The sequence below is a fragment of the Mytilus edulis genome, chromosome 3 (assembly GCF_963676685.1).
Source record: "Mytilus edulis chromosome 3, xbMytEdul2.2, whole genome shotgun sequence".
Lineage (NCBI taxonomy): Eukaryota > Metazoa > Mollusca > Bivalvia > Mytilida > Mytilidae > Mytilus > Mytilus edulis.
This window is the reverse complement of record NC_092346.1, coordinates 30,794,125-30,816,489: the sequence shown is the minus strand read 5'-3', so window position 1 is coordinate 30,816,489 and position 22,365 is coordinate 30,794,125. Positions and strand designations below refer to the sequence as shown.

General features: G+C 31.9%; 1 protein-coding gene and 6 non-coding genes across 8 annotated transcripts in view; all 7 read right to left on the bottom strand.

The window, feature by feature from the left end:
• Positions 1–10,598: 10,598 nt before the first annotated feature.
• Positions 10,599–22,365, bottom strand: part of LOC139516225 (pre-mRNA-processing factor 39-like) — a 45,719-nt gene continuing 33,952 nt past the window's right edge. For both annotated transcript variants that reach the window (XM_071306196.1, XM_071306197.1), the window contains one exon: positions 10,599–11,138. In XM_071306196.1, coding sequence (XP_071162297.1) covers positions 11,073–11,138 — 66 coding nt within the window. In that variant the 3' untranslated portion in view covers positions 10,599–11,072. The remainder of the gene's footprint in view (positions 11,139–22,365) is intronic.
• On the bottom strand, positions 11,502–11,584 carry LOC139518216 (small nucleolar RNA SNORD53/SNORD92). Its single transcript, XR_011663308.1, has one exon. It is a non-coding gene; the product is annotated as a small nucleolar RNA SNORD53/SNORD92 (small nucleolar RNA).
• On the bottom strand, positions 12,083–12,165 carry LOC139518217 (small nucleolar RNA SNORD53/SNORD92). Its single transcript, XR_011663309.1, has one exon. It is a non-coding gene; the product is annotated as a small nucleolar RNA SNORD53/SNORD92 (small nucleolar RNA).
• On the bottom strand, positions 15,093–15,175 carry LOC139518214 (small nucleolar RNA SNORD53/SNORD92). Its single transcript, XR_011663306.1, has one exon. It is a non-coding gene; the product is annotated as a small nucleolar RNA SNORD53/SNORD92 (small nucleolar RNA).
• On the bottom strand, positions 15,752–15,833 carry LOC139518211 (small nucleolar RNA SNORD53/SNORD92). Its single transcript, XR_011663303.1, has one exon. It is a non-coding gene; the product is annotated as a small nucleolar RNA SNORD53/SNORD92 (small nucleolar RNA).
• Positions 17,696–17,777, bottom strand: LOC139518213 (small nucleolar RNA SNORD53/SNORD92). The gene has a single exon (XR_011663305.1). It is a non-coding gene; the product is annotated as a small nucleolar RNA SNORD53/SNORD92 (small nucleolar RNA).
• LOC139518215 (small nucleolar RNA SNORD53/SNORD92) lies at positions 22,002–22,084 on the bottom strand. The gene has a single exon (XR_011663307.1). It is a non-coding gene; the product is annotated as a small nucleolar RNA SNORD53/SNORD92 (small nucleolar RNA).

The window sequence follows — 22,365 nt, the reverse complement described above, 5'->3', positions numbered from 1 at the left end:
AAAATCAGTCGAAAAATGCATCTGTTCCCGATATGTCATAGTTTGACGTCGCGAAAATAACATTTTACGATAGCAACGTCAATACCTCCCCTGTAACTGTATCGTATGCCCTTAAAACGCGTTTAACTTCTTATTCAGTAAACTTAAAAAACGTACAAGAATATCTTCTGTAGAACAGAAATGTTGCTTTTATCATTTGTATCCAACTGTTGACTGAATCCTTGACTTTACCACTACCAGTAAAGAGCTCGCTATAAGCGCATAATACGCCCGTCTTCTTTTCAATGAATAAATATCTATAATTGAGAAACAAAAAATCTTAAACTGACAAAAGTTGAAGGGAATATAAACAATTCACCAAAGTTTTATTAAAATGTGTTAAACGTTTTTTTTAGTTCTTGTCTGACATGTTGATGACGGCAAAACGGACGGGAGGACATACGAGCGGACTGACAGACAGAATGAAAACGGTTTCCTTGTATAGGTATTGTAAACGAGGCTTTCAGGTTGATCATATTCGCTTGGAGTATTCAACAATGCATGGTCATGGCCCTTAGTCAAAGGTCATGTTTTAAGCATACGATATTTTTCACTACCTACATAATATGCAGGAACGCGTGCTTGGGAACCTTCCCTAAGTTCGTTTTTTCCCCTTTTGATTTCCTTTAATTTTTTTCTATTCTTCTGTCAAACAAATCTGTATTTTGTCTTTAATACGTCTGATATTTAGAATGAAAAATATGTTTCAAAATAACAATAATACTATTTAGGGATGGAAATCAGATAAAATAACGTTTACCAACTATACCTATAAACTTTTGCGGTTAGTTTCGGAGTGAACTTGAATTTGCAATAACAGATCAAGAAGGATAATATAAAGGAAGATACGGTAGGTCAATTAAGTTCCATTTTTTAGATTTAATTTTTGAAAGTTATGTATGTTATTCGCTCTCAGAACAGATAAACATTTATTTCTTAATTCTAAAAACAATATCGCATGAAAGAAATGACTTGGGATATACAAAATAACTTATTACATAATGTCCATACAAAGAGTTAAAAGAAATCCCAACTAGAGATATCTTTCATACCTTTAGACAGAAATTCCCAGAAAAAGTACAAATAAAATAAATCATGTTATTTGATGTCCTTTTCAAGGACATTTTTAAATTTTCTAAGATTTGTGAATAATGACACGATTAGTCCGTAAAGATATTTAAAAAAATTGCTGTTGTCAGTGAAATAATTTCCACGTAGGGCGTGTCTCATGTCTGTGTCCACTATATATAAAGCTAAAGGGGACACAATTGTTTACTGCTTTTTCTTGTTATACGCGTAATTATTATGTTGCAAAGAAAGAAACACATTTTTTGTTAATATTTGATTTGTTTAGATTTAGTTAAAACTTTTAAAGGGGCACTAGCTAAGAGATGTATTAAAAAATATTAAGTATTAATTGTTTTTGTCCAATCATTAATGCAAGTGAAATAGTAAAATGAAAATTCGCTTTTATCAGCCAGTATGGTTCAATTTTGTCAAATTCAGCTATGATATAAAATTTTAATGGATTATTCACTTACAAGTGAATAATTCCACCCCACTGATTCCGTAATCATGTTATTACCTTAAACAGAGTTTTTAAATCAATCTTCATAAATAAACTTGACGATAATTTATAATTTATATATTTCAGCTGATTTTACATCAAATTAAAAATTTAATTATTGTAATACGAACTGTATAATTTTTGCAAAAACATTTTTGGTAAATGAACACAACGATCGGTCTAGATATTGTGTTTGCTTTTCAAACGCAAACTTGTGATCAGAGGTGACTACATTTTGTTCTCACAAAAAACCAGCACTATCTTATTTAAATTTGACACCCAAAAAAGCAGACTTTAAGAGTCATTTTTTATATAAAAGAATTATAATGAAAACACTAATATTTAGAACAACGGACTAGTTGCTGTCACGGTCAATTCATTCATTCCATTAGCTATTGTTTGTCTTGTTGAACATTTTTGATAATTTTAGACTCAATTGGACTATACCTAAAAAAGGATAACTGTATACTTTATTTGCTCAATATTTATTTTTTCATATCAGATTGAAAACACTTCTTAAACCAATAAGATATGTCTGGACGTGGTGAAGGTGGTTCGTCATCAGACAAAAAGGACAAGTCTGGAAAACCAGTATCAGATGAAAAATCGGGTGAACGAGAAGACAGTTTTAAGAGTAAGCGTTATATTAGATTTAATGCTTACAACACACAAAAACACATATCCATATTCCAGATTACGATTGTTTTTACAGATCATTTGAAGTGAATAAATCTAAATTTGTTAAGAATAAAAAAAAAAAATAAAAGAACGGCGAAAAATACCAGATATACATTTAAACTAATATATTGAAAACAAACTAACAACTCCATGGTTAAAAAAAAAAAAAAACAAAAAAAAAACAAAAGACAAACAATTATACAGAAAACACAACATAGAATGATAAAGATTACGGAAGACGTCCTCCACCAAAACTTTGGGTATTCGCAGGTACCAATGAAATGTAAGCAGACACTGCTCCACATGTCCTGCTCTGTTACATTCTTTAGAATTTATTTGAAATCTTTTAAATTAATATTGCAGCTTGTGGTGTGACTAATGTTTTTGCTATGGCGCCTCCTAAGGTAAGCATGTGTTAAATAAGTGAAAAAATATATCAAAACAGTTGCAAAGATCATAATGTAATTTTGCGAGATGGACATGTATTTGTACTCTATTTGGCCTTTTAACCATTTTGTTATTCGAGCGTCACTGATGAGTCTTTTTTAAGACGAAACGCGCGTCTGGCGTAAATATAGAATTTGTATCCTGGTATATCTATGATGAGTTTATTTGCAACCACTGATGCCACTGCTGGTGGAGATTTATTTCCCCGAGGGTATCACCAGCCCAGTAGTCAGCACTTCAGTGTTGACCTGAGCTATCATTGATATTTTCATAATCATGATTTAACTGTTAACAAAATTTTATTTATTTTGAAAAACTAAGGCTTTTCTACCTCAGGAATAGATTACCTAATCTGTATTTGGCAAACTTTTAGGGATTTTTGGTCCTCAATGCTCTTCAACTTTGTACTCTGTTTGGCCTTTTAAACATTTTTTGATTCGAGCGTCACTGATGAGTCTTTATTAGATGAAACGCGTGTCTGACGTAAATATCAAATTTTGATCCTGGTATCAATGGTGATTTTATTTACAACCACTAGGTCGATGCCACTGCCGGTGGAGATTTATTTCCCCGAGGGTATTACCACCCCAGTAGTCAGCACTTCTGTGTTGACTTGAGTTATCATTGATATGTTCATAATTATAAATTAACTGTTTACAAAACTTTGAATTTTTTGAAAAACTAAGGTTTTTCTTCCTCAGTCTTTATTAGATGAAACGCACGTGTTGCGTAAATATAAAATTTTGATCCTGGTATATATGATGAGTTTATTTACTACGATTACTATTAATTAACTAGTTCATACTGCATGAAGTTCAAAGAAACTCAAAACAGGACATGTCTAATACAAAACTGTTTCATTTTAGATATATAGATTCCACAAGCGTGGTACAATATTACTCCACTCGAAACAGTTAAATCTTTATATGTATAGCCCGGCGCTTGCAAAAATCTTAAAGGGGCACTAACTGTCAACTTAATCTTCACCGATTTTAATCAAATTCTCATATTTGATTTATTACAATGTAAAACATTTATCCAAACCATCAGAGGTCTAAACTAGAGGCTCTCAAGAGCCTTTGTCGCTCACCTGTTACTGTATTTACTGATGTCGGCCATCTTGATTGGTAGGCGGGGTCATTAGACACTATTTGTAAATAGATACCCTAGTAATGATTGTGACCAAGTTCGGTTAAATTTGGGCCATAGTTTTAGAAAAGAAGATTTTTGTACAAGTTACAAAAATGACGAAAAGTTGTTAAAAATTGACTATTTAAAAGGGCAATAACTCCTTAAGGTGTTGACTGACAATTTTGGTCATGTTGACTTATTCGTAGGTCTTACTTTGCTGAACATTATTGCTGTGTACAGTTTATCTCTATCTATAATAGTATTCAAGATAATAAACAAAAACTGCAAAAATTCCTTAAAATAACCAATTCAGGGGCAGCAACCCGACAACAGGTTGCCCGATTCGTCTGAAAATATCAGGACAGATAAATCTTGACCTCATTAACAAAGTTACCCCATGGAAGGTTTGCTCTAAATGCTTTGGTTTCTAAGATATAAGTTAAAATATACATTTTACCCCTGTGTTCTATTTTTAGCAATATCGGCCATCTTGGTTTGAATGTCAGGTCATCGGACACATTTTTCAATTAGATACCCGAAGGATGATTATGGCCAAGTTTGGTTGAATTTGGCCAAGTAGTTTCAGAGGAGAAGATTTTTGTAAAAGTTAACGGACGACAGACGATGGACACCAAGTGATGAGAAAAGCTCACTTGACCTTTCAGGTCAGGTGAGCTAAAAAGGATTAACAGAGCACTTGCATAAAAATACGTAGCTTAGTTTCGTGTGTATTTTAGTCTAAACGCCATCTAATTAATTATTGAGGTGACCTTTAAAGTCATCTGATGAACATATAAGCAATGTTAACATAAATATAGATATAAATAGATTAAGAAAACTCGTGCTGTTGGATTATTCTAGGTCTATTTAATTTCATATTATAGATGACAAATAAGTGTTTATAATCGTTTTTACCTGAATAAGAAGGATTTTTTGTGGATCGAATCAGGCAATCAAATGATTTACCTTTGTTTCACGTTCAATGTTGACATGCTTTTCCATTTAATTAATTCACGTGTTATTATTATAAAGTTAACATGAATACGGATTCAAGTGAATAGTTCACATCAATATTATTCTGCTTATTTTGTCAATATTTAACATTTTTATTTCACTATTTGCATTTCATTGAGCAAAAACAAAAATGATACATTAGATTTTTTATATATCTCGTAGCTAGTGCCCCTTTGAGATTTTTCAAGAAATTTAGGAATGTCACCTCGGTAAAGATTTAATACTCGATTACACGTTGCGTTTACCGAGCGATACTCGAAATGGTAGATACAAGGTGCTACGAATTTGTTCTTTTTCAAAAAAAAATATCTGAACAGCTATTTCAGGGACGTTGTGATTTCTTTAATTTGTTTTACAAGTTACTAACAGTCTGGTTGATGAAAATATATGTTCTGGCGGTAAAGGTGGAAAAGGGGAAAGGAGTGTGTGGGGTGAATTAGAATAGCTAAAAGCGCAAGACTTGGGAATATGCTCTTATTCATATATCCTACATGTACCTGTTTGGAGGAATTTTAAATGACAGTAAAACACAAACATTCGAATTGTATTGAATAGGCAAACAATAGTCTACAAAAAAGGCTTACAAAAACTAAAAACTATTTATCTTGATCTGAAGATAAAAGTGAAATCACAAAAATTCTGAACTCCGAGGAAAATACAAAACGGAGTCTCTTATCAAATGATAAAACACATTAAACGAATGAACAACACATGTCATATTCCTGACTTGGTATAGGGGTTTTCAAATGTGGAAAATAGTAGTGATAGTAACTCTTGCTCTGCATATGAAACCAAGTATGTTGTTTATGGTTAGTACAAATTCAGTAAAAAGTCTCAGTTGATGATTTCACACTCGCGATAAACGGACAGGATTGAAATAATGATAATCAGTGTAACTATTTGTCCAAAATCGCCGTTTATGTGTTCAGATTCCGATACATGTTTTTGATTCAAGCTAGGAAAACGAAGATAACAAACACACATCTTTTGTACATTTCATATCTGACAACGTACAATGAAACATTACTACTAGTATGTTAAAATCATGTTTGTCTGTTCAAACTGTATCATTTAATAGTTAGACGTAACTGTTTATAAAAAAGAAAGGTAACAACAACTATGTTATTTTTCATTTTCCAGTTTATGATTTCAAGAGAAACTTGTTCGTTTGTTTTAAAATTGAACATAAATATGTATTCATTATTTTTGTTTTAATCAAACGGAAATGTTAAAAGGATCAAATTATGTTAAATTCACGAATAGATGTACAATTTATAGAAGAATGTTCGAATATGTACTGGAAAGAAATGTTATTCAGTAAAGAATATTTAGCAGAAAGTTGAACAGTAAATCCAATGTATATTTTGACAATTTTTTTGGTTGTTTTTCAGACCAAGAAATGACCTCGAAAAAAAAAAAGCCGCACATATTTGGCAGAAATTATTTGATATTTAATTTTAACATTCTTTAACATCTTTCTTCAAATGTTCAAAACTTCTTTTTGATATAAAATAGAATAGTAATGCAACGATTTTGTCACTTATTTTTGCATGTATTTTCGTCTGTGTTAACGCAATATGTTTACTGCTTTATTTTTCTTCAGTCACCACCATAAGGAGAGTTGTGTGGTATCTATATTTCATGATGAATTAAGTACCTTTGTCTTTGATCTAGTATGACTCCTGGTGTGACACGGTATTTATACATCCAGCTATCAGGTTTATGGTTCCACAAGTTTTTACAATTTTGTTTATATCATTTTTAACCTCGTCTTTATATCTGAATTGGTTTATCCCTCATCTAGGAAGTGTTAACTATATACTGCAGGAGGTATCTATGATGAGTTTATTTACAACCTATGGGTCGATGCCACTGTGGAGTTTTAATTCCCGAGGGTATCACCAGCCCAGTAGTTAACACTTCTTCTGAGCGGACATGAATTATCCTTGAAATGGTCATATTTATAAACTGTTTACCAAATCTTAGAATTTTTGAAATTCTGAGGCTTTTCTACCTCAGGCATAGATTACCTTAGCTGTATTTGGCAAACCGTTTAGGAATTTTAGTCCTCAATGCTCAACTTCGTACTTTATTTGGCTTTCTAAAAAAAAACTTTTTTGGATTCGAGCTTCACTGATGAGTCTTTTTGTAGACAAAACCCACTTCTGGAGTAAAAACAAAATTCAATCCTGGTATCTATGAGTTTGTGTACTAACAGTTTCACAAAATTGTGTATTGTCATCTCTTTACTACCCACAACATTTTTTGTTGGCGTCTTTGTAAGGTTCATTTGCATGTTTGTTCAAGTTTGACAATCAGTTGTGATGTATGATAAACAAAGTCAACAGTAGTATACCAATGTTAAAAAGTCATAAATGGATAGAGAAAAAAAACAAAGCTAGGTTACAAACTAAAATCAAGGGAAACATCTACTATAAGAGGAATGGAAAAAAAAGAACTACTGAAGTGCAACAAAAATAAACATGATTGTTTGGCTACTATGTCCCTATTGTTTTCACATTTAACTATAATTGTGTCTGTTTGGGTTACTGGTTAAGGTTAAGTTAGCTATAAAGCCTGGTGCTAACCATATTTTTCTTGGAAATTGAATGTATTGAGTCAAGATTATGAGTTCATTTTCATTCTTTCTATTATTTCATGAGTCTAATGTTGATAATGTCAGTTTTTATGGATTTTCTCATTTTGGAATTACTTTGTTCAGAATCTGTTTTTTCAAGATCATATAATCTATAGCATGCGCTCCATGTTAGACAGATTTAGCTATCTTGTAACTGATATTGACTTATTTGTAAATCTACACTTGTGAATCTTAAAAACTGTAGGATGACCTATAGTTGTTAATTTCTGTGTCATTTTGTCTCTTGTGGAGAGTTGTCTCATTGGCAATAATACCACATCTTCTTTTTTATAATAACTCTAGAACAGTAAAAGTGACTCCACAACAATCAAAACTTGGTCTATTCTTATGGTAATAAGCATTGTGTATAGTTTTGATTACATTTGGTTGAAGTCAACTGAAGTAAAAGAATGGAAACCAAAATTTCAGCAATTTTTTCCAATTTTAATGGTGCACAACTCCACCGTGTATCATGGTACAGCGGATATAGTTATTAACCAAGCGGGCATGAGCGATTTTTGACCTTACACGGTAACGAAAATGTTTGTTTTGTTCACAAAATATTAATGTGTACTTCAATCTAAACAATTGTTGTTTTAAGAAATTATTTGGTCGTAGGTTGATGATAAGAGATGTCTCATTATTTTCCCAAAACAAGAACGATTACTGGTAACATGTGCAAATACTTGTCAAAGAAGTTGGTGCTTGTTTCATCTGTCATAATTCTACATTCATTGCAACTCTTTTTTTTGATAGAAGGCCACGGTGTGTTTGTAATTAGTATAGCTGTTTCAATAATTGGCTTTGAAATTTTTCAGACATGTTATTTTTCGATATTTTATTCCAAAAAGAGTGTTGTGTACAGTGTTTAGCTGACCACATAAATCCCTCCGTACGGTGTATAGTTAAGTTGCTGTACACCGTACACAAAAACTTTATTATCATACTCGTTTATTACCCAAAAGGTTTTAAGGAATGAGTTATAACAGGTAGATTTATGATTTATAACTGTTTCTTGTGCCCTGTATTAGCTTTCTTTCATATAAAACATGTAAAAGTCTCAACAACTGTATCGAAATTGAAAGTTGGTGTTGACATTCACAACTATTTGTGCATGAACAAGTTAATTGTTCTTATTAGAATATCAAAGTTGTTTTATAAATAGGAAAAAATCGATGCGAAAATTATTTGAGAGCAGGAATTTCAAATGTTGAGAAATGTCCATTTATTATTGATAAAGTAATACAAAGACTTTCGTTACTGTGTAAGGTAAAAAATCACTCACGTCCGCTTGGTTAGTACCTATATCCGCTGTACGATGATACACCGTGAACTCTATTACAAGAGGCTGTCACAACGACAGCAAACCGGATTTATTTACATTTATTTGTGTCCTGGCAATATCACAAGAACCATTACTGATGAATGGTGAAAGTGAAAATCATCAATATCAAATTTGACCTCCATTTTGTCATCAGTATCAACATTTTGAAATAATAATATTTGAAAAGCTTAGATTGAATGGTTCATGAGTAAATGCAACAACGTGAATGGAAACGCCATTTTACAATCTTTCAAGAACCATAACTCCTGAACAGTAAAAGTCAAAATCGTCATTATGGAACTTGACCTCTATTTTGTCATCAGTAACAACATATTAAGGTAGATACATGGTATACCGCCATCTTGGATTGTACAATCACAGTAAAAAATCGGTCTAGTTATTTGCCTAAATCTGCAAATTTGGAAACAGATTTTGCAATTTAAAGGTTAGACTGTTTAATAATATAAAGAAAACTTGGTCATTTATTGTATAATTCAAAATATTTAAACAAATATCATTTTTTTTGTTGCTTTTAGAATCATTATTTTCAAATGGGCCATTTTAGGGAAGATAACTCTTTTAGTAAAAAAATTATACTGAACTGATAGGGAAATTTTTTCTTTTTACTTGTAGCAAGAAAACAAGTTCGGTGACACCATTTTTTCTTTTTATTTTCTTAAAATATATTACAAAAACTATCTTTTCACAATTTATTTCAAAATTCTATCTCATAGATTTTTCTTTATGCACACAAATGTGTTTTACCATGAACAATCTAACCAAATTTAGGCAATTTTCAACGACTCATAGCTTGAAAAATAGCACAGTGACCCATACTTTTTATTATATTTTTGAAAAGAGCATAGTAAAATCTTCATTTTGGCCAAGTATAGGAAAATTCTGTCTCAAAAAATATTTACTTATGATCTACCTTAAAATTTCAAAAGCTTTGGTGGAATGGTTCATGAGAAAATGCACGGACACGACGGGAAACACCATTTTTCAATCTTTCAAGAACCATAACTCATGAACGGTAAAAGTCAAAATCGTCATTATTGAACTTGACCTCCATTTTGTCATCAGTAACAGCATATTAAAATTTCGGAAGCTTTGGTAGAACAGTTCATGCATAAATGCACGGACACGACTGGAAACTCCATTTTTCAATCTTTCAAGAACCATAACTCCTGAACGGTAAAAGTCAAAATCGCCATTATTTAACTTGACCTCCATATAGTTGTCAGTAATAACATATTAAAATTTTAAAAGCTTTGGTTGACCGGTTCATGAGTTAATGCACGGACAACATTTGATTGCCGCCCGCAAGAACCATAACTCCTGAACGGTAAAAGTCAAAATCGCCATTATTGAACTTGACCTTCGTATAGTTGTCAGTAATAACATATTAAAATTTAAAAAGCTTTGGTTGAACGGTTCATGAGTTAATGCACGGACAACATTTGATTGCCGCCCGCCCACCCGCCGTACATCCCCAAATCAATAACCGACATTTTTGTCACAAAAATCCGGTTAAAAATGGATACAGCAACACCACCAAAATTTAAAATTGGATACAAAGATATCATCACCTTAAATAATAACTTAAAACAAAAGAAGCAAAACTGTGTTCATATAAACACCATCACACTGAAAATTGCTTTACCAACTAGAATTTTACACTTTTAATTTATCATTTCTACAAAATCTGTCTGATGATGTCTTCCTTCTTAAGGATCATCTCTGCATTAAATGATTCTTAATGACATGTGTTTATTCATTTTAATCAACAAATTGATATACTAGTAACATGATACAAAATCATAACAAAAAGACAATTACAACTACTTGCACAACATCTAAACATCATTCTCACATACTTCATCATTCAAACTAAAATGAACATTTGATTTCAGAAAACAGATATCAACATGATCAATTTCATTCTAAAATTTACATTTCCAATCTAAAGGAAACAATTGTTTACACACACTTTCTTATACTTCCATAACCCTTACACATTGAAAGATTATTGTTCATTGGTTGCTCTGTGAACACTGGATGAAAATCTTCGTTTCAAATTCAAAGGCAATCTAGTCAAGGAGTGTCATAACTGATCTGATTTGAAGATGGAACTGTTTAAGTTGCCATAACATACAATGGTTGTGTGTTTCATCAGCATAGGCATTCAAGTTTTTAAACATATGAATGTTTCTTATAAACATAAGTCAATCTCTTCATGGGTAGTAATGAGAACCATATGTTGTCCAGTGTTGTCCATACCCAGCAGCATAGCTTGAATTCTAAAAGAAGAAGAAAAACAAATTCAAAATTAATATGTGAACACAAGTGAAAATAAAACATATGAAAAGTTTCAAAAAATCACAAGGGATTGTTCTATCATCAATCCTCACAAATTTTAGAGAAAATCAGTTAGGCGTAGTGGAGTTGGTACACATAAGTGAAAACAATTGCCTTATATTTAATGGTAAAAGTCCTGTTATAACAAATTCAAAAGGGAGCTTCCTTCTTTCAATTCTATGTTGCGAACTAAACCTCAACTTACATGTAAAACTATAAAAGGCCTGAGGTCCAATTGAAAACATACAATCTTCATATAATCAACTAAAAAATTTTATTCTAAGATCACAGCAGATCTCTAAAAATAGTTCAGACAGCCAAGGATAGTGTCATCAATAAATAATCAGGCTGTAGTTGCGAAACCATATCCTTTACTTCATCACTACTATTTTCAATGGCCATTGTAGAAGGTCATCATTATGTTGTCTTCAACTATCAATTATTTATGTAATTTTTTTTCAGTACTGAAGCTTAATGCAAATACACCAAGTAAAACTTCCTTTTTTCAATTCCCACAATAATAAATAGTTTGGTGGAGATTAATACAGAAATACTCAAGAGCGCGATTCATAAAAAAACTGCCTTCAATGAAATAGTTCTGTAACTCTGGAATAACCAAAGGAAAATTTAGAAAAAATCCCAAGGGAGTATCCTATCATCTATCCTTGTATACAATCTGGTAAAGTTTGGAGGAAATCAGTTATGGCATACTGGAGTTGGTGCACAGTTTGTGAAAAAAATTGCTTTATATCTAATGGTTAAAGTTCTTAAATAATGAGGTAAAAAATCGAATTAAATCAAAAGGAATCTTTCTTGCACAATTCTTATGTTTTTAAAAATAACACATCTCAAAACTTAATCAAAGTACAGAGCAGATTTCTAAAAAAAGTTCAGACAGCCAAGGATAGTGTCATCAATAAATAATCAGGCTGTAGTTGCGAAACCATATCCTTTACTTCATCACTACTATTTTCAATGGCCATTGTACAAGATTATTAATTTTCTTCAAATATCAATCCTGTTTTAACTGTTTTGTCAGTACTGTAGCTGATATCGAATGCAAATACACCAGGCAAGACTTCCTTTTTTCAATTCCAACAATAATTTGGAGGAAATCAATATAGAAATACTCAAGAGCTTGATTTGTAAAACTAGAGGCTCTAAAGAGCCTGTGTCGCTCACCTTGGTCTATGTGACTATTAAACAAAGGAAGCAGATGGATTCATGACAAAATTGTATTTTGGTGATGGTGATGTGTTTGTACATCTTACTTTACTGAACATCCTTGCAGCTTACAATTATCTCTATCTATAATGAAGTTGGCCCAGTAGTTTCAGTGGAAAATGTTAGTAAAAATTTACAAATTTTATAAAAATTGTTGAAAATTGACTATAAAGGACAATAACTCCTTAGGGGGTCAATTGACCATTTCGGTCATGTTGACTTATTTGTAAATCTTACTTTGCTGAACATTATTGCTGTTTACAGTTTATTTCTATCTATAATAATTTTCAAGATAATAACCAAAAACAGTAAAATTTCCTTAAAATTACCAATTCAGGGGCAGGAACCCAACAATGGGTTGTCCGATTTATCTGAAAATTTCAGGGCAGATAGATCTTGACCTGATAAACAATTTATCCCCCTGTCAGATTTGCTCTAAAGGCTTTGGTTTTTGAGTTATACGCCAAAAACTGCATTTTACCCCTATCTTCTATTTTTAGCCATGGCCGCCATCTTGGTTGGATGGCCGGGTCATCGGACATATTTTTTAAACTAGATACCCAAAAGATGATTGTGGATAAGTTTGGATTAATTTGGCCCAGTAGTTTCAGAGGAGAAGATTTTTGTAAAAGATTACTAAGATTTACGAAAAATGGTTAAAAATTGACTATAAAGGACAATAACTCCTATATGGGTCAACTGACCATTTCGGTCATGTTGACTTATTTGTAAATCTTACTTTGCTGAACATTATTGCTGTTTACAGTTTATTTCTATCTTTAATAATTTTCAAGATAATAACCAAAAACAGTAAAATTTCCTTAAAATTACCAATTCAGGGGCAGCAACCCAACAACAGGTTGTCAGATTCATCTGAAAATTTCAGGGTAGATAGATCTTGACCTGATAAACAATTTTCTAATAGTCAGATTTGCTCTTAATGCTTTGGTTTTTAAGTTATAAGCCAAAAACTGCATTTTACCCCTATCTTCTATTTTTAGCCATGGCGGCCATCTTGGTTGGTTGGCCGGGTCCCTGGACACATTTTTTAAACTAGATACCCAAAAGATAATTGTGGCCAAGTTTGGATAAATTTGGCCCAGTGGTTTCAGAGGAGAAAATTTTTGTAAAAGATTACTAAGATTTACGAAAAATGGTTAAAAATTGACTATAAAGGGCAATAACTCCTATATGGGTCAACTGACCATTTCGGACATGTTGACTTATTTGTAGATCTTACTTTGCTGAACATTATTGCTGTTTACAGTTTATCTCTATCTATAATAATATTCAAGATAATAACCATATAACGGCAAAATTTCCTTAAAATTGCCAATTCAGGGGCAGCAACCCAACAACCGGTTGTCCGATTCGTCTGAAAATTTTAGGGCAGATAGATCTTGACTTAATAAACAATTTAACCCCATGTCAGATTTGCTCTAAATGCTTCGGTTTCAGAGTTATAAGCCAAAAACTGCATTTGACCCCTATGTTCTATTTTTAGCCATGGCGGCCATCTTGGTTGGTTGGCCGGGTAACCGAACACATTTTTTAAACTAGATACCCCAATGATGATTGTGGCCAAGTTTGGTTAAATTTGGCCCAGTAGTTTCAGAGGAGAAGATTTTTGTAAAAGTTAACGACGACGACGGACGACGGACGACGGACGACGGACGACGACGGACGCCGGACGCCAAGTGATGAGAAAAGCTCACTTGGCCCTTCGGGCCAGGTGAGCTAAAAATTGGGTTCGATGTAAAAGTTCTGTTAACTAGATTAACCAATGGAAAATTTCAAAAAAATCAAAGGAGTTTCTTTTCATCAATATCAACAATCTGGTGAAGTTTGGAGGACATAGTGGAGTTCTATCATATTTTGTGAAAAATTGCCTTATATGTAGTGGTTAAAATTCTGAAATAAGAGTAAAACAATTAAAAAACCCCAACTCAAATGGAGCTTTCTTTTGTCAATTCTTATGTTGTGAAAATAACACATATCAAAACTAAACCTATTAAGGAGGCTCGAGGGTATAAAAATTTCAGAAAAAAATCAAACATTTGTTTTTCATTACAAATTTTATTTGTTTCCTTTTGTAGTTGTTACTTTATCTTATGGTACAAAATTCATTCAAAACAATCAATTCGTGTTGGCCCCAGATGACTTTTAAAATGTATACATCATTGAAAAAGTTCCAAATTATCTCCCTTTGGTGGAAAAATGCCATTTTTGGCTCTAAAATTGAAATATCTTTTTCAACTCATCGGTGACCTATCTTTTTTAATATTATTTCCATATAAGCTGTACTTAAACTAAATTATTGTAAAATTTTAGCGATTTCTGTAATATATTTCTTTTTTTTATTTCGATATTAACTTTATTTCTCCTATTACTTCAACAGAAAAAAACCACCTTTACAAAAATATATGCTTCTTTCGAAGGCAGATTGTGAGCGCAAATGAACGGTGACCCCACTTTTTTATTTTATTTTTCTATTAACTATAAGATAAAGTTCATTTATAGAAAAATATAGAGAAATCCTATATAAATGATTTAGACCCGCGAACCCCCTTAAACTATAAAAGGCATGAAGTCTAGTTGAAAATAAACAATCTTTTTTTATTCAACTCAGAATTTTAATAACTTATTTTAGGTACACATAAATTCTATAAAAATAGTTCAGACAGCCAAGGATAGTGTCATCAATAAATAATCAGGTTGAAGTTGCGAAACCATATCCTTTACTTCATCACTACTATTTCTATTGGCCATTGCACAAGATTATTCTTTTTTCTTCAACTATCAATTATTCATGGAACTGTTTTGTCGGTACTGAAACTGAACACAAATATACCAGCTAAAACTTTCTTTTTCAATTTCCACAATAACAAATAGTTTGGAGGAAATAAGAACAGAAATACTCAAGTAAGTGTGATTTGTGAAAAATTGCCTTCAATGGTAAAGTTCTGTAACTCTGGAATAATCAATAGAAAATTTCAATAAATCGCAATAGGGTATCCTACTATCATCATTTGTCACAATCTGGTAAAGTTTGGAAGAAATCAGTTAAGGTATAGTGGAGTTGGTGCACAAAATGCCTTTATATGGTTAAAGTTCTGAAATAACAACAGAGTAAAAAAAATCAAATCAAAAGGGAACTTTCTTCTGTCAAGTCTTATAATGTGAAAATAACACTTATCAAAACCAAAACAAAACTTACGTGTAAAACTATAAAAGGCCTGAGGTCCAATTGAAAACATACAATCGTCATGTATTCAACTCAGAATTTCAATAATACATGTAAATTCTAAGAACACATCAAACATGTAAAAAATAGTTCAGACAGCCAAGGATAGTGTCATCAATAAATAATCAGGTTTAGTTGCGAAACCATATCCTTTACTTCATCACAACTATTTTCATTGGCCATCGTAAAAGATTATTCATTTTTATTAAAACTATCAATTGTGTATGCTTTTGTTTTTCAGTAAAGCAGCAGCTGAAAACAAATACACTGGATAAAACTCCTTTTTTTCAATTCCCACAATAATAATTAGTTAAGAGGAAATCAATACAGATTTACTCAAGTAAGAGCGTGATTTGTGAAAATTTATTTCAATGAAATAGTTCTGTAACTCTGGAATGACCAATGGAAAATTTTAAAAATTGCTAGGGAATATCCTAACATTATTTGTCACAATCTGGTAAAGTTTGAAGGAAATCTGTTAAGGCATACTGGTGAGCATTTTTTTAAAAAAAAATTGCCGTAAATCTAAAGGACAAAGTTCTGAAATATTGAACAAGGTAAAAAAAAAAACCAGATGCTCCACAGGGCGTAGCTTTATATGACCGCAGAGGTTGAACCCTGAACGGCTGGGGCAAGTATGGACACAACATTCAAGCTGGATTCAGCTCTAAATTTGGATTGTGATTAAATAGTTGACACAGCATAGGTTTCTGACACAGAATGAATGTGTTCTAATGAACTTAAAATTTTTGTTTTCTCTTAGAGCAATTCACTATGCTGTTGAATATTAATCCTCTCAAAAAAATGTTTGAAGAAATTTTCTTTTTTATTTATGAAATTTCAAATGAGAAAAATTGAACCCAATTTTTTTAATCACATCCCCCTTTCCCTTATTCCAAAACTAATCTCAATTAAAATTTCTAATGGAGTTTGCAACAATAACTACTCATTTAAATACATCATAAAATATTAAGATGTAAAAAAACTGCTTGTTATCACTGAATGGTAAAGATTATTTTAATTTATCAGTTGGTAGTAAAAAGTGAATATACATTGTATATTGTATATAACAAAGATTTAAGTTGATTCTGGACAAAGAAAGATAACTCCAATTAAAAAAAAATCTTGCTATTGCACAATATTTTGCAATTAGATATTTCTTGCTTACTATTCTGGACAAAGAAAGATAACTCTAATTAAAAAAAAATTTGCTATTTCACAATATTGTGCAATTAGATATTTCTTGCCATTGCGCAATACTGTGCAATTGAAAAGACTTGCTATTGCACAATACTTAATATAATATTTTAGATCCTGATTTGGACCAACTTGAAAACTGGGCCCATAATAAAAAATCTAAGTACATTTTTGGATTCAGCATATCAAAGAACCCCAAGATTTCAATTTTTGTTAAAATCAGACTTTTTAATTTTGGACCCTTTGGACTTTAGTGTAGACCAATTTGAAAACAGGACCAAAAATGAAGAATCTACATACACAGTTAGATTTGGTATATCAAAGAACCCCATTTATTCAATTTTTGATGAAATCAAACAAAGTTTAATTTTGGACCCCGATTTGGACCAACTTGAAAACTGGGCCAATAATCAAGAATCTAAGTACATTTTTAGATTCAGCATATCAAAGAACCTAACTGATTCATTTTTTGTCAAAATCAAACTAAGTTTAATTTTGGACCCTTTGGACCTTAATGTAGACCAATTTGAAAACGGGACCAAAAGTTAAGAATCTACATACACAGTCATGACAGTTAGATTCGGCATATCAAAGAACCCCAATTATTCAATTTGGATGACATCAAACAAAGTTTAATTTTGGACCCTTTGGGCCCCTTATTCTGTTGGGACCAAAACTCCAAATTTTGCGGTCGTATAAAAAAAATAGGGAGCTTTCTTCTGTCAATTTTTATGTTGTAAAAATAACACATATCAAAACAAGACCTAAACTTACATGTTAAACTATAATAGGTCTCCATCAACTTAAACTAGGTACACATTGAATCTATAAAAATAGTTCAGACAGCCAAGGATAGTGTCATCAATAAATAATCAGGTTTAGTTGCGAAACCATATCCTTTACTTCATCACTACTATTTTCAATTTTCATGAACTATCAATTATCTATGCAACTGTTTTGTCAGTACTGTAGCTGATATTCAAATGCAAATAAACCAGGCAAGACTTTCTTTTTTCAATTCCCATAACAATATGAAGTTTGGAGGAAATCAATACAGAAATACTCGAGAGCGAGATTTGTGAAAAATTGCCTTCAATGAAAAAGTTCTGCAATTCTGGAATAATCAATTGAAAATTTCAAAAAATAGCAAGGGAGTATCTTATCATCATTTGTCAGAATCTGGTAAAGTTTGGAAGAAATCAGTTAAGGCAGATTGGAGTAAGTGCTCATTTTGTGAAAATTTGCTTTAAATCAAATGGTAAAAAATCAAATCAAATCAAAAGGGATCTTTCTTCTGTCAATTCTTATGTTGTGAAAATAACACATAGCAAAACAAAAACAAAACTTAAAATAGGTCTCAGACCTTATAATATTGAAAACATACAATTTTTGTGTATTCAACTCAGAATTTTCATAATTTATTCTAGGTACACATCAAATCTCTAACCAGTTGCTTCGCAGGGCGCAGCATTATACGACCGCAGAGGTTGAACCCTGAACGGTTGGGGCAAGTATGGACACAACATTCAAGCTGGATTCAGCTCTAAATTTGGATTGTGATTAAATAGTTGACACAGCATAGGTTTCTGACACAGAATGAATGTGGTCTAATGAACTTAAACAAAAAAATTTGCCTTTGAGCAATTCACTATGCTGTTGAATATTAATCCTCTCCAAAAAATGTTTGAAAAAATTTTCTTTTTATTTATGAAATCTGAAATGAAAAAAATTGACCCCCCAATTTTTTTTTCACATCCCCCTTTCCCTTATTTCAAAACTGATCTCAATTCAAATTTCTAATGAAGTTTGCAACAATAACTACTTATTTAAATACATCATAAAATATTAAAATGTAAAAAAAGTGCTCGTTAGGCCAATTAAAATTAATTGCTAGATTTTCATCCCCGCCCGCCCCTCTGAAATCGTCCCGCCCCGATTTTTTTTATTTAACAAAAATACGATTTTGTTCATGTCCGTTACCGGAAACCATTGATAATTTCGTTTCATTCAACATTTCCTGTTTCAAATTTCGTTTAAATTGTATTTCTTCGAGTAATCTAACGAAATGATTGAGTCGACATATTCTGCTGCTCTATGATGACAACATCATCTACCGTGAATAGAGATTGATAACGAGAAGGGCATGAAATATTCGAGTAACGAGTAAAACGTCTTGTCATTTAACGCAAATTGCGGTAGTCACAAGTGAATCGAAAACCGTGTTTTTTTCTTTAATTATACGATGACTTTGTCAGGAAATTTGAACTGTGAATGATATTCAAAGCGCAAAAAATCGTAGAACAAATTTGTACAAAAAACGACTGGATTAAAGACATTGACACAAGCACGAGTTTGTTTGATTTATGACCGAATATTGAGAAAAAAAGTCGACAAACATGCATTTTAATTCCCTTATTTTGTTGACAAACAGCAAACACCCTCTGTAACTGTCCCAATACCCTCAATTTAGTTATTAAACAAAAACTACTTTTTGGTTAAGGTTCATCATAAGGAATTGAAAAATATGGCCGTGTTTACACCTCAAAATTTACTATGAGTACAGACAAACTGGTACATCTAGGAAAGTTTTAAGGCATGGCAGGAACTAGATATATAAAAGTTATATGAAGTCTACGTTTCAGAAAATTAAAAACTTACCGTGATTTTGATGTCCAGTTTTTTCCAATCTGCCGAAGATAGCAAAATAAACAAACACCCGAGTTTCATGTGATACGGTCCACTCAGTTACACAGTTTAAATTACCTTTTTTCTGTAGATGTCTATTGTCCATCTATTGTCCATTTAAATCAATACTACTCACAACATGTATCATACCAGGGGAGATTCTCAAACCACTTTCCCAACTTAGTTTATTTTAGCACCTTCTGCAGGAACGAAACAACTGGATAGCAAAATCTAGTAAAGTTTATAATTTGCTAAAACATAAAATGCATTTAGAATTTATATATCTAGTTCCTGCCATCCCTTAAAACTTTTGCAAGTGCATAGATTTGTCTGTACTCAGAGAAAAATTTGTGAGGTAAACACGGCCATATTTTTCAATTCCTTATGATGAACCTTAAGTTCATGTTTTACATCATAATTACTTTCCACACTGAGTTTACATTTTATTTTGTACTCATAATACTTGTGTTGCATACAATTTTACCAATACATTTTATTGATTTTATGTGGACTACAAACCATTGCTTAGAAAGCAAAATTAATTTGGTGTAGGTCTAGTCCAACTGAAGAGAGCATTTCTCTTCTCTTTGATGTATACTATAAATAGGTTTCTAAAGCGGCAATTACCTGTATAAAAGTGGTTGCTAATCAGGGATTTTTATTTAAGAGTTTAAAAAATAGTGTCGGATTCCTTATACAGCATGTATATACATTATACAAGCTTGTTTTCCACTAGCATATACCCCGCGGTATGAAGAACTTGTGACAAGTGTTTCATATGAAATAAAATTTAAAAAATAAAATCCTCCCACCCGCCCCATTTTTTTCAAAAATTTGGATGAAAATCTACTAATTAATTTTAGTTGGCCTTATTACTGAATGGTAAAGATTGTTTTAATCTATCAGTTGGTAGTAAAAGTGAATATACATTGTATATTGTATAAAACAATGATTTAAGTTGATTCAACTACTATTCTGGACAAAGAAAGATAACTCCAATTGAAATCCAATTGGAATTTCTTGCTATTGCACAATATTGTGCAATAAGATATTTCTTGCTATTGTGCAATACTGTGCAATTGAAAATATTTGCTATTGCACAATACTGTGCAATTGAAGATTTCTTGCTATTGCACAATACTGTGCAATTGAAGATTTCTTGCTATTGCTGAATACTGTGCAATTGAAAATTTCTTGCTAGTGCACAATACTTAATATAATAATTTTGGATCCTGATTTGGACCAACTTGAAAACTGGGCCCATAATCAAAAATCTAAGTACATGTATAGATTCAGCATATCAAAGAGGCCCAAGAATTCAATTTTTGTTAAAATCAAACTTAGTTTAATTTTGGACCCTTTGGACTTTAATGTAGACCAATTTTAAAACGGGACCAACAATTAAGAATCTACATACACAGTTAGATTTGGCATATCAAAGAACCCCAATTATTCAATTTTTGATGAAATCAAACAAAGTTTAATTTTGGACCCCGATTTGGACCAACTTGAAAACTGGGCCAATAATCAAAAATCTAAGTACATTTTTAGATTCAGCATATCAAAGAACCCCGAGAATTCAACTTTTGTTAAAATCAAACTAAGTTTAATTTTGGACCCTTTGGACCTTAATGTAGACCAATTTGAAAACAGGACCAAAAATTAAGAATCTACATACACAGTTAGATTCAGCATATCAAAGAACCCCAATTATTCAATTTTTGATGAAATCAAACAAAGTTTAATTTTGGACCCTTTGGGCCCTTTATTTCTAAACTGTTGGGACCAAAACTCCCAAAATCAATACCAACCTTCCTTTTATGGTCATAAACCTTGTGTTTAAATTTCATACATTTCTATTTACTTATACTAAAGTTATGGTGCGAAAACCAAGAAAATGCTTATTTGGGTCCCTTTTTGGCCCCTAATTCCTAAACTGTTGGGACCTCAACTCCCAAAATCAATACCAACCTTCCTTTTGTGGTCATAAACATTGTGTTTAAATTTCATTGATTTCTATTTACTTATACTAAAGTTATTGTGCGAAAACCAAGAATAATGCTTATTTGGGCCCTTTTTTGGCCCCTAGGACCTAAACTGTTGGAACCAAAACTCCCAAAAGCAATCCCAACCTTTCTTTTGTGGTCATAAACTTTGTGTCAAAATTTCATAGATTTCTATTAACTTAAACTAAAGTTATAGTGCGAAAACCAAGAAAATGCTTATTTGGGCCCTTTTTGGCCCCTAATTCCTAAAATGTTGGGACCAAAACTCCCAAAATCAATCCCAACCTTCCTTTTGTGGTCATAAACCTTGTGTTAAAATTTCATAGATTTCTATTCAGTTTTACTAAAGTTAGAGTGCGAAAACTAAAAGTATTCGGACGACGACGACGACGCCAACGTGATAGCAATATACGACGAAAAAATTTTCAAATTTTGCGGTCGTATAAAAATAGTTCAGACAGCCAAGGATAGTGTCATCAATAAATAATCAGGCTGTAGTTGCGAAACCATATCCTTTACTTCATCACTACTATTTTCATTGGCCATTGTACAAGATTATTCTGTTTTCTTTAACTATCAATTGTTTTGTCAGTACTGTAGCTGATATTCAAATGCAAATACACCAGGCGAGAATTCCATTTTTCAATTCCCATAATAAAATGAAGTTTGGAGGAAATCAATACAGAAAAACAGCTTGACTTGTAAAAATTAGGTTCAATGTAAAAGCTTTGTAACTAGAATAACAAATGGAAATTTCAAAAAATCACAAGCGCGTGTCCTATCATTAATTTTTACAATCTGGTAAAGTTTGGG